A 13,065-nucleotide genomic window follows, 5' to 3' on the forward strand; every position below is an offset into this window, starting at 1 on the left:
CAAGACAACTTTCAGAACCTTACGAAAAGCTTATTATTAGACTGCCTATTTACCATCTTTCTTGCTTATCTACCATCAAGCAGCAAAATTGTTCTGCAACACATCCCAAATCCAGAGACATTGAACACCTACGCAGTCTATCCGTTGATGGATCAGCCTCTGCTTCATTAATTAGCTCACTTGATCAAACCTACATGCCTCAAACTGGTAGCTGAACATGACAACCAAGTCCTCTCAGTGCTGCCATATCACCTGTGGAGCCATTGGCGATTCTGTGTGCCCACCCACATATCTTCATAGGTGGGGTAGGCTTTTTGACACAAATCATTATCCTTCCACCAGTACAAACTCATTGTGATTTGAGAGACTCCAAGATGAGGAAACTAGAAATTGTCGATTTCCAGTGATGTATGTTTCGTTCCTTCCACGTTTGTTGATATCACCTTTAGTTTGACATCTACTGGCCAACGAACACATGCAATATATATCTTGCTATGGAGCTAAGAAATGTTAGATCTCTTAGGCGTATGAACTTTCTTCCGGATTAATAACTACGTGGTCGAATGGAAACGTCAGTGACAATTCCACGATAAGTAGAACATATTACGAGAGAGGCAAAGCTGGCAAGAACGCGCAAGGGTGCACAAGCATGAACACAACACTCGATATGACTTCATGCATGAACCCTTGCCCTCTCTCTCTCACGGCATATGCTTGCATTCCTGCGCGTCTCTATTTTGTCTAATGGTCTGAATTAAAATTTGTTTTATTTAGGGGTTAGTGATTTTGTCTTTGATGATGAAATCTCGCTCTCTTGTTTGTCTTAATGTTGCTTTTACCAAATATTATATAGTCTCTTCTCTACTAATTTTATGTCCCATCCTTATATTATTTGATACTTTGATTACAATTTTGTACAAGTATAAATTTATCTATTTTATTTTTACTAATTGTTTATATTATGCTATCTTATACCAATCTCTCGTCATATTATACATTGTAAATATTATGGTGTCTTATGTGATTTTATGGTGTTATTTTAGTTTATAATAGTTTATGAATGTTATATCATCTTGAAAAAAATAAGGCAGGTAATAAGGAAAAAATTGATATAATATCTCTGGAATCTGCAAATCAATTTCTGAGAGACTCAAAAATAGTTTGGAAGACAATCCGATTCCACTCCATACGAAATAATACACAAAGTGAACAAAGGCATGTTAGGTTATACGGATGAGCAAAACCACCGTAATGAACACACAAATCATAATGAAGATCACAAGCCATGTGAAGCAGGTGGTCTTGAAACTTTCCGAGTAAACCTCGATCGCCCGTTTACTGGCACGGCTGGTGCTCGCCAAGCTATGCTCCACAGCGTTCTCAGTGGAATCAAGAATCTATTTAAGACATGAAACTCAAGTATGAAAGCTGCGTTGGTCTAAGCAGAGGAAGAAACTGACAAAACACGAACTCAAACAGGTTATATGGAATTCATGAAAACCCTAATTTTCTTGCACGCCATCCATCATTGTGTAGTATTTGTCCATATTCCTAGACATCATGTTTGACTGTGCAAACAGGCTCCAAAAATCACCAAAAACAATACAATAAGTGTTTCAATTTTTTTTTATTTTGCTTTAAATTATGAAGTGATTTTGGATCTCCAGATCATGCTGCAAACAAAAAATTTGTTTCAGTGAATATGCCTGAATCTATTTGTTTAAATCAAGTCTCTAATTAACATGTGTTCAGTGGCAAAGCCATATTTCAACAGCAAGAGGAAAAGGAAAGACTAACAGTCTGCAGATGTATAAACCAACACAGAGTTCCAAAGGAATAGAATTTCTCCGGTGTTTTCAAGTTGGCATTGCAGCTTCAAACAAATTTTGGATGATGGCCGAAATCACTGGTGATACTTGGCTAGACCACAAGCGGTGATTAAGCATTCTACCTAGTGATGCCACTAAGGCTACAATAAGGACTCGCATGGATAGCAGAATAACTAAAGAAAGACTGCGAAATGTGATAGCATATACAACAACAACGACAACAAAACTGTAAATCCCAACTATTTGGAGTCGGCTACATGGATCTTTTGTCACTATTGAAATCTGTAAAAACACTATATATTTAGTTAAGTTAGGTTGAAAGTATATCTACCACTAAATTTTTCAAACATGAAGTTTGTGGCAGAAAAATTATTATTATTTAAATAATGAGTGCGCTAAATGTCTCTGTTTGGCACACAGTCTTCTAAACTTTTTGTTAATTGTTAAGATCAGATGGCTGAGAAAGCACCATAATTAAATTGGAAATTGTAAGAGTTGTGAAACGAGGTTACATAAGCAAGAGAATGATGTATATCAAAATGGCCAAAATTTCAACTTGGAAATTCAATAGAGATTATGCAAGTTAAAGGATAAAATGACCATAAATAAGTTCTGGATTAGTGGTTTGAGAATCAAGTGGTCTGCATTGCATTGACTATTAAATTTATTCCTGCACTTCCTTAAAGTGATAACAAAAGCACAAGAGATCAACAAAAAAAAAAACAAAGAAAATTCTCAGTACCTTCTCTGTGTCTTGCACAGATCGGTTGATCAAGAGACTACCTTCCTTAAGCTGTCGTGCTAAGGCAACCAAATCATCTGTTAAATCTTCTTGAAGCTTTCTGTTTATGAAAAAGTCAAGAAATAGTGCAGAAGAAAATTTCGATTATATAAGATATATCAATTTCAGATCTAGCTATTGAGTGGCAAAGCTAGTAAAAATAAGCAGATAAGCCCTTTGATGACAAGATGACAAATAGGCATACTTTATCACAAGTGTCAAGCAGTAAGATACAACTCTGTCGCATCATCTACTTACAGCCAGGACAAAAAGAACACCTTGAAATATAGATGCAGAGTCCCACAGTTTAACCAAAAATTACAGTTTATTAAGATATGAAATAAATAAACCACCTTATGAAAAGTTACTTTTTGCTCAAAATTAAATTTCTTGATGAGGACCACATATAATTTTCTCATTACTTGATCATGTTCCTTTTATTTTCTTTTCAAATATCAGTCCAAACATGTTATCTACTCTGTTTCAGGACTATTCCTATCCTGCGTTCACCTCCAATGCCATCAGAGATGTCAAAGGACAACTACCATGCTCAAAGCTTTCCCACCTCCATAGAAGCCACCAAGATCCATCAAAGCAGCTGTCCTCCACTCACCAGACAATCATAAATTTTCATTACCCTTCCTCTTGGTCATTTTAATTTTTGTTCATATTTCATTTGTCTCTGGCGGTACTCAGTCTCTATGGGAATGAACCAATCCAAGCCGATTTCATCCTAAATTGGCTGGTCCAGCAGATATCATCATGGCACAATGGAGGGGCAGGACCCAATATTTTGATATGTTTTAGACTACTGATATAGAACTCAAATTTAAATAATAAAAAAAGGAGCTGCCTATGATATACATCCAATTTTTTTATGCACAACCAAAGGGTATTCTGGAAACAGGAGCCTTTTACAGCAATGAACTGACATGATTTTTTTTTTCTTTATCCTTTTAGGAGACAGCACCTAACCAGTTTGCAATGCACAAACTTCTAAAATAATCCACAGCAAAGTTTAAATTCTGGTTCATAGTAGTTGATGTCCACCAGTGGAACGCCAGGATTACGGCCAACATCACAGTGTATCAATGAAAAAAGATACCAAAATAAGGAAAAGGATAAAACAGGGACTTGTAGGTGAGTCCCTCCTCCACATCATTTGATTAAGGCCAAAGACCATGTATCCTCTTATTCATCTTCTCTTCCTCTTTTTTTCTGTCACTTCCTCTTCTCTTCTCTTTTTCTCTTTTTCTGCTCCACCATTACCTAAATGAACAGATGTAATGAAGCTCACTCAAGGTTTCATGCTCTAAAGAAGCAAACTGGTGCTTATTTTTACCCTGTCAAGTTCCAAGACTGATGGGCACAGTTAGCCAGACTTTAAAGCATTACAGAAAAGCCTGGTCAAAACCATGTTATGTTTTATACCTGAGGGTGGCCAACTTACCATCCTATAATTGTGGATTGATAATAAATGGACCATATCGGTCCAACAAGTTTTAAAGCTGTGGTCCCTAATGAGGTCAAAGGAGACTATAAGAGTAAACAAACAAACAAAATAGATTAGCAAAACAAGATTAAGAGGTCTTATTAGTTTGCATGCACTATGATGAAATTTATCACACAGGTAGCAGAAATGTCTCACCAAAAGGAGGAAAATAAAACCCTCTTTGCAAACAATTATCATTTGAATAAACAAGCATATAACATACCTATGCTTCTCAATATGATCCAGTGCTGATGCATCCAATTTAACTGGCATTGCTGAATCCTTCTCCTTTGCATCATGACTGCTTTCCTTGGTTTCCATCTTAGCTCTATGCAGCATTTGAAAGGAAGAGTTGTTTGATATATACCACAGGAAACATGCAAGGCACCAACTATATAGAATACAAGTATCTGCACTGTTACTTACGTGGGCCTCCTCCTCAATCCTGGAGGAGAGCTTGTATAATTCACAGTCTGCTCTGTGCTGGATGGGCCCTCCTCTTTAGCTTCATGAGTAGCCTCTTCATGTTCTGCCTGATACAATTGTTACTAATATTTACAGAACTAAATGAAATATGGAACACAAGAAGTGCAGTAATCAAAAGAACTGCAGCTAAATTATGAAATTCACATCAAGAGGACATTGAATATATACAAACTGAGTTATCAAACATGATAATAAATAAATAGATTCCTACTTGCAGAGTAAGGCAAAATTTATTCCTAAATGGTGTAAGTTACCATTTAAGCAAGGAGTTAATGATGCATTTGCTATGTTATGGTTTATATCTGATGCTTGTTGATAGCTATTTTATGTAATCATGAAGCTGAGTGAAGCGAACTGAAAGAATATATTAGTCCAAGTTATATAGCTTGTATATTTGATGGATGATGTTGTTTTCAATATAGATTGTCAAAGTGGCCATATGGTTGATACATACCATAGAGTTGCTCGCAAGTGGTTTTAATGAACAGTTGTATTTAGAGAATCTTATTTCCAGTGTTTTATTCTTGATATTGAAATTCAGATTCACCCTGCAGATTAGGTCAAGCAGTAATCTGAATGTATACCTGCTGAATGATAGCTTATACAAATATTCATATTATTTTTGGGCTGAAACAAATATTTGTAGGCTGCTTGGCTCCTGTGATCCATTAAAAGCATGTTAGTGATGCTTCACTGAACTTGTTTTAGAACGAAAAGAATATGAAAATTATTATTATTATTTTTTTGGCTTAAAGTGAATCTAAAAGCAACTAGAAGGTGCGGTCATTGAATCCAATCACATTCTAAATTTCTTCTTAGGCTGATTCTTTACAGCCTTTCAATCTGAGTTTTTGTATGTTTCCTACCCAGTTTCAGCAAATTACAACTTTTAGCATATTCCGTTTTGTCTCTTAATGTCCTATCTTTATGCCTGCTCCACAGAAGCAACTGAAAATTTTGTTTACAATCATGGCTTTTATGAAAGATGTACCAGTAAAATTTCTGGCATATCTTATATAAAATTGATCACTCCAAATGCATTTTAATTATGTTTTCTAATCATCGAGATAATATTGATTTGTTATATTTTCCATTTGCAGCACTGATGAGCCTGACAAAGACATCCATGCACTGTTAGCTGGGTACAAGAAGGATCCTGCTTCGGACGCTCAAATGAAAACATTTTTTCCTCAGATTGCTCAATGTTTCAGTGCAAATAGATCGGTCTCTGAGACAATAGAAGGGCTGAAAAAGCATCAAACAAGTGCTGACTCTACAGGTATGTTCAATTTAGCAACATAATAATTTAAGCTATCATTTACTTCCTTTTTCCTCTACTTCAGGGTAAATACTATTTCTTGGCTTTCTGTTAGAAAAAGTTTTCATTATCTAGCTATGTGGGGTTGCTGATGTTTTTAAGAGAGAATATTTGGAACACCAAACAAAGAATCTCATCAGATTGTTTACATGTGCTAAGACAGTGAAGATATTTATATGTAATGTGATTTATAAGATCTAAAAAACATATTCTCAAGTGCTTTAGTTTGTTGACTTTATTCGGTATTTGGGCCATCACGACTGTAAACATGTTGTGCAAGCCTTATTCTATCATTGAGCTTATATAGTTAAATGAATTTGATTGTGAAATTATTCAACTTGTTGGACAAAAATCTCAAATTTCCTTTTTCTAGGAGTCCTCTCTGTCATGTCGATTGGGTGTATATGAACTCATTGTCATGAAAACATTTGGGTTGTTTGAAACTTTGATGACTCATAACTTGCTGCATTTTCAACTTTTTATCAGATAAAAAAACATGGAAATAACCATTTGAAAATAAATAAAGATGAATACAAAAACTAAATTCTCCATTTAACAAAGCTAAAGCCTGACTACTTAAACCAGACATGCTTGGAGGAACAAAGCAGACATTATAAGGATCATTGATTCAATGGGATTGGGTCAGCCATTTTGTCCTTTATTGCCATTTAGCTCAGTTGTCTAAATTCAAAAGACAATGGAATTTGTAACAATGCAAAAGAGACAAGTTTACCAGTGGAGCAGCTAACTTGGCAGCAAGGGCTTCAATCCTCTCAGAGTATTCATTCAATTTTGCTTTTGGGATGCTGATTATATGAGATTGTGTCAGTATAAAAATGAGTTACAGAGATGATGCTCGAGTCAGCTTGTTAAAACCACAAACATCCTAATTTGTAATAAAGAAATCACTAGCACAGATGAGATTAGCTTAGCTCTTTGGAAAAGAGTTCGCTGAAAAAAGCTCTTTCCTGAGTATTTTAGAATTTAATATCGAGCATGTACTTCCAATTGGTTACTCTTTCCATAAAAGACAGATTAGAAGTTGTAAAGCCAGAGTAACAATGTTAATGAAATTAATGCTTGAAAAACTACTAGGACTTGTAAAAATACAGATATTAGTCAGCAATGAAATTTTAAGTTTCTCATTGAAGAATTATTTGTTTTATGAGAAAGAAAATGGCAACAGAGTGTTTTAAAATCAACTTATTGAAGTCTCATTAATATTAATTGAAATATAATTGTAAATTTAGCATATGATGTTTGGATAAATGATGCAGCTACATTACACATGCAATACTTTCCAAACAAGCTCTGTAGACAGCTTGGTTCCACAGGCTCAAAGTATTCAGAGATATGGCATTGGATGACAGTGTAAGTATTAAGGGAAAAGATATGGAATAAAGAGCTGCTATTTGTTGGTTTATCTGTAACTAGAGGGTAGCAGCGGAGCAAAGAGATTAAATAAAAACGAAAAATAGAAAGGGGATTGAAATGTAAAAGAACTATCATGAGCATAGAGAATGAAGGAAGATAAGTGTGTGCCAGGATATAAGCTTACTCAAAGATTCCACAGAGAAAAACAGGCTAAAAACCTCTCACATAAGGTGTAGTCAAACATTTTTCTACCTCATTAAGGAATCTTTTCTAGAAAACTGTTCAAATCTTTATAAATCTTTCTAAGATGCACTTCTGATGTAGGCCAAAAGCTCGTGACGAAGAGGTTTTTTTTGTGAGAATAACGAAAATTAGAGAAAAGAAGGATAATAATGAAAAGGTAACAAAAAAAGAAATGGATGACTATTAGGTCCACTCAGACTCAAGGAAATACATGAGGAATGAATGTCCTGTACCTTTGGACATTTGACATGTATATGATCCAATTATGCCATCAGCAACTCAAATATAACCTCATACCACTCACACGTACTGTGGAAAAGAAAATGCACCCCTCATTTATTAATAATCACATTCTTTGATCCATCTACAAACCCTTTTCCTTTTTTTATAGACCCCAATAACAAGATGAAAACACACAAATAATGCAAAATTACTAAATAAAAAAGAATCATTTACTCTAACCTTTTCTTCTTCGAAGAGGATTAATTTTCATATATATTTTGGAGGATAATCTTGATTGATAGCCTTTAATCTTTCTTCAATCTTTATAGAATGATGAAGCTTCTTGTAGAGATGAATCAATTTACACACACACACATTGTCATATAATATACCATAAATATTTAACTATTTTGTATGATTCAATTCATACCATGGTACATCAGGTATGGTATTGCTAGCAGCAGTATATGTCTATGGAAAATTATAAAATATAAAAAAGAAAATCTATGCACCACCTTTACTTCAGTATAATCAATATACATCATATTGCATGAGATTAGCTGGTAAATGCCAGCCTCTACTGTTGGAATGGTTTGATATTCAAATGCTCACCACTAGCACTAGTTACATCATTAAAAACAATAAAAAAGACCAACTGTTTAATATGGGCACACCTAAAAAGTTCTTGTTCAACAAATGATAATGAAATATCAAATTTTGCATTCATCTCATTTATCATCCAATATTTTACACAAAGTAAATTTGTGCCACTAAACATTGAAATCAAAGCAAAAATGGAAAAAAAAAGGGCATATTTGGTTTCTTGTTAGCTTAAGAAGGTGTAAAAGATGCAGTACTTTAGTTGTTATTAACACAACAAATCTAGAAATGGTTAGTGAAATAAAAAAGCATCTTCCACAAAATAACAACTTACACAACTTTGGAACATTTTAGATGACATGCATTTATGTTAATAACAAGATTTGTCTATACATAGAGGTAATAGAGACATATCAATGCATATCATTCATTGATAGCAACACAAATATGCCATATATCTTCACTCTAGAAATCAATCAATACAAAAAACGATTTACAGTTTTTCCTTCTAGCTTGATCAGTTAAAGCTTTAATTTCGCATATGGGGTTAAGCTTGCTTTTTGTTGCAAGGTCAAAGATTGTTATTGAATAAAAATTTGCATGTTAACACAAGCCGTACCACCTAATTTAGCAAGCTAGTGCAAATAAAATTGCTTGGATGTTAAAATATTCTATTGGTAACTGGTGCTTGATTGAGTTATGAGTACAATAAAAATCTAGTGTGATTTGAGTACAATAAAATGCCTAAGGTGCTAGGCATCCGCCCTAATGAAGCAAGGTGCTCCAAAATATTAAAATTTTAAAAAATATATATTACAATAGGTATATATGGTCATATAAATAAAAATGGCACATCAAATTGAAATCATATAAAGTATCAAATTATATTGTCCATCTTCTAATAACAAAAATGTCAATAACAACATATCATGCAGTATGCTGCAAGCCTACACATGATAGGATGCTAACTGTTATGTTCTAAGCGCATTGTTTTCAAAAGGGATGAAATTTGAGGTGGATGTTAACTGCTAATCAGTGTTTTTTAACCGCTGTTATGTTCTAAACAGTGTTCTATGCAATGTTTTCATATCAATATGATATATGTGGCGAAACAAAAATATGCTTAACAGGTTTCTACTGATGGAGACCTATGCTATATAGATTTCTAACCAATGCTCAACAGTTATAAAGTGTGGATCAATATGTTGTTAAACAGTTTTAATCAGTGCTAAACAGTTCTAAAGATAGAATTAAGAAGAGGAGTAACCGACAACTGTGGAGGAAGGTGGGGGAAGGAGAGGGCTGCAGACAAAAGTGGCGGCGACAGACAAAACTGCGGATGAAGGCAGCAGCGACGGATAGAGCTGCAGACAAAGACGTCGGCAGCAAACGCAGGGTTTCTATTCGAAGACAATCTAGTGGTGGAGGGGTTTGTGTTAGGGAATATTAGTTGATTCGATTGAACCAACTTGCTTGTTCAATTGAACCAAGCATGGACCTAGACCCAAATTCACTCGGGTGCTCTCCTGAGGCACCCAACGCCTAGGCTCAAGTGAGTGCCTGAGCAAAGCTTCAACGAAGTGCCTCGCCCAGAGGTTTTGCGCAACGCTCAGGCCTCACCTCACTCAAGTGCCTTTTGAAAACACAGTGTGACCAAACCTTCTCAATGATACTCTCCTGCCTGACTTTTCTCTAGCTTCCCATTTGCGCTATCATTTGACCTGCACCACTTCCCCTCTGCTTATGCTACGATAAATTACTTCCTTTGTCTTTACATTAATGTTATGTCTTTTGCTTTTGTCCTCTTGCTCCCAGAAAGTGACCATTAGGGCAATGCTTGAAATTTGAGTTATTTTTAATATGCAATGAACCCCAAGAAAAAAAAAAATCAAATACAATATCTAGTAATGTTTTCTTATATGGCAAAAAATGAAATAAGAAAGGCAATTATTCAAAACAGATAAACAAACCTTGGTGCTCCTTGTGGTGTAGTCTCAGCACCTAATTGCTCTAATTGTTCCCTTAATGTGGTGACATACTGCCAAAGTTAATGAATTTTTAGTCAATATAAGAATCTATTGTTAACTTATGCAAACCTAAAAAAACACCAGAAGATATATGTTGGTTGTTCTTCTTCAATTGTAGAGTTCTTAGAGGTTCTACAATAATCGGAAGATTCAAGTAAAATAAAGAATTTTGTGTAACTAAACCTGTCTTCTCAGCAGGCCATGAGCTTTCATGATTAACCAAAGGGAAACTCCAAACATAAAAATTTTGTCTGCTATTGCATGGTCAACATGTCATGAGGGCACATATCTGGGTTATGTCCATAAGTGCTTTCTATCCTAACCACAATAGTGACTCCTGATACCCAAAATTTTAGAAAATAGGTGTGCAAAAGTAGCGACATCAAACTTAGTTATATTTGATCTAACAAAGTACTACGGTTTTCTGAAGCAACATCTCATCAAGTAATTGCAATGGCCTTTGACAAGATGTTTCCATTATTGTTGCATGTGTGAGCAATGTGTAAAAGTTGCCCAACATTATTTTCAGAACATTATTTTTATCATCAATGCCTACATTTGCATATGGATATGGTTTTACTTAGTAAAAAATTTATACATTATGACACTGCCATGGAAGATCAATTGAGGCTACGAGAATATACACTTACATAAAAGTAAAAGTCTTAAATCGAAGGGCCATGTAATTCAGACTACCAATTTTCTTACACTAATAAAACATTGAAATATGCACTATGATTGTTCAGAAAAATTAGTATCTTTATTTTGCAATGAATAGAAAACATATAAATTGCAGATGCTACATTAATAATGCTAGAATAAACAAATAAAGAAAGCATCAAGATTTAACACTTTCTTCCAATAGGTTAATTAATATTTTCAGTGTTAACTAGCTTTAGAATATGAAACGGTTTAAAATACACCCAAGCATGCATGAATCATGGTCATAACTATGGAAATTTGTCTGTCACGAGTATGATAATCGAGGATGGCATATTAAATATAAATGAGCAACTCTGTCGCATGGAATGCAGGAGAAGGTGCAATTGGTAACTTTCTTCCCAGCCTTGGGGTTTCACTTACATGTATGAGCTTTGTTTGATTCTTCTGTCGTGGAGCAGCATCCAACAATCTTCTCAAATTAATTTCAGTCTTGCTGAGACCCATCGGAAGTACCTAAGAACAACAACGTCATCATCATAAAATAAAGGAAAAAAAGTTGGCACAAGCATGAACTACATATTAACATTTGGTAGTTGAAACTTAAGAAGGGAGCACTAACCAGAAAAAATAAAACAAAACTATTGTCTAATGCAAGCCAAATTCTAGTGGTCAGCAGATTGTATGTGAAATCTAGCGGTCAGGGCTTCAACTTCAGTGATTAGCATAATATCACCAAAATCTAATCCAAGCCACTTATCACTTGTACTCCCTGTGATACAAGATAGCATACTTATCTCTGAGGAGACATCCTAGTGGTCAGTGGATTGTATGTGCAGTCAAGCGGTCAGGGCTTTGAGTTACATGATATGTGTATAGTGCATGCATTATCATTATACTTATATATGGAGGAGAAAATAACTAACAAAAAACAAGACTGACATACATAGATATTCTGAGCTCCCTACCAGAAAGACTACCAACAGATCCATCTATAATTAAGATCTACAATTCTGCAATTAGCATCTACTGCCAGCAAAGCTTATCCCTTTTCAGCCACCTGATACCATAAACTATTGAGAAACTTATTGGACGGTCAAATTTTTGCTATCTAAACTTGTCAATCTTGATCGAGCATATGATGCCATCCCATTTTGCATCGATTCTACACGAACCTGCGTTTGATCTGTACAATTGTTCTACAGTTGACCTTGTTTCTCGATCCTGAAATCAAACAGTAAAGAACTTGCTCCCAACTGTCATCAGGAGCCAGAATCATACAGACAAAGATATACCATAAAGATACATCCAAAAAGAATTCCTTCAAAGGAGGTGGAAAAACCCCAAGAACCACCACGATGCAAGCTTCCAATAAAAAAAAAAAAAGAAAACAATTGGGTGTGATATAAATATCCTTGAATTGTAGACGCTATGGAGTCACAATGCCATTCGATTTCGGATAGAAGTTATTAACCACATAGGCAAAGGACAACACAACTCGATAAATCGCCAGCCTCCACAATAGGCTCGCCGGGATAAAGAGAGCGAACCTCGCCGCCGTCGAAGGGCCAGCGGTTGAAGAGCTTATCATCCTGCTGGATCGCCATTAAAGCCACGCCTGCAGGAACCCGAGGCGAGAGCGAGAGCGAGAGCGGTGACGAGACAACCCTAAGGGAGAGGGTCCGACGGGCGGCACTTACGTTTGCGACACGACGAAGATCCAAAATTAATGGCCAGTCCAAAACAAATAGGCCGTTTTTACACATACATCCCTAACAATTGTACAAATTATATATTTACTGTTCGAACATGTTTACATCTATTGAAAACCTTTCAAGCCGCATTACTTTGCATTACAACCCTCGAGATTACAAAAGATCCTATCGCGTGAAAACACTTTATGAATTTAGTTTATGATGCCAAAATCATAGATTTTATAAAAATATTTTTAAAAATAAAAATGTAGTATCTGTTAGAAAACTATAGATTAAATAATCAATAAATTATATTCATCTCCCCTTCCAATCCAATAA

General features: G+C 35.2%; 1 protein-coding gene across 1 annotated transcript; it reads right to left on the minus strand.

The window, feature by feature from the left end:
* Positions 1 to 1,090: 1,090 nt before the first annotated feature.
* Positions 1,091 to 12,734, minus strand: LOC135618926 (uncharacterized). The gene is made up of 8 exons (XM_065120397.1): positions 12,583 to 12,734; positions 11,456 to 11,548; positions 10,316 to 10,383; positions 6,640 to 6,712; positions 4,529 to 4,635; positions 4,326 to 4,430; positions 2,572 to 2,671; positions 1,091 to 1,397 (listed from the first exon to the last, which is right to left on the minus strand). The coding sequence occupies exons 1-8, from the start codon at positions 12,637 to 12,639 to the stop codon at positions 1,221 to 1,223; spliced, it is 780 nt and encodes a 259-aa protein (XP_064976469.1). The 5' UTR covers positions 12,640 to 12,734; the 3' UTR covers positions 1,091 to 1,220.
* Between the last annotated feature and the right edge of the window lie 331 nt (positions 12,735 to 13,065).

This window comes from Musa acuminata, chromosome BXJ2-8 (assembly GCF_036884655.1).
Source record: "Musa acuminata AAA Group cultivar baxijiao chromosome BXJ2-8, Cavendish_Baxijiao_AAA, whole genome shotgun sequence".
NCBI classification, from domain to species: domain Eukaryota; kingdom Viridiplantae; phylum Streptophyta; class Magnoliopsida; order Zingiberales; family Musaceae; genus Musa; species Musa acuminata.

Bases quoted from the DNA above. Each gene is read 5' to 3' on its own strand.
- LOC135618926 (XM_065120397.1), bottom strand. From the start codon at position 12,639: ATGGCGATCCAGCAGGATGATAAGCTCTTCAACCGCTGGCCCTTCGAC. The intron at 10,384-11,455 runs GTAAGTGAAACC...TAACTTTGGCAG, and splicing joins ATCAAACAAAGCTCATACAT to TATGTCACCACATTAAGGGA. The intron at 2,672-4,325 runs GTATGTTATATG...TTTCATAAACAG, and splicing joins GATCATATTGAGAAGCATAG to AAAGCTTCAAGAAGATTTAA.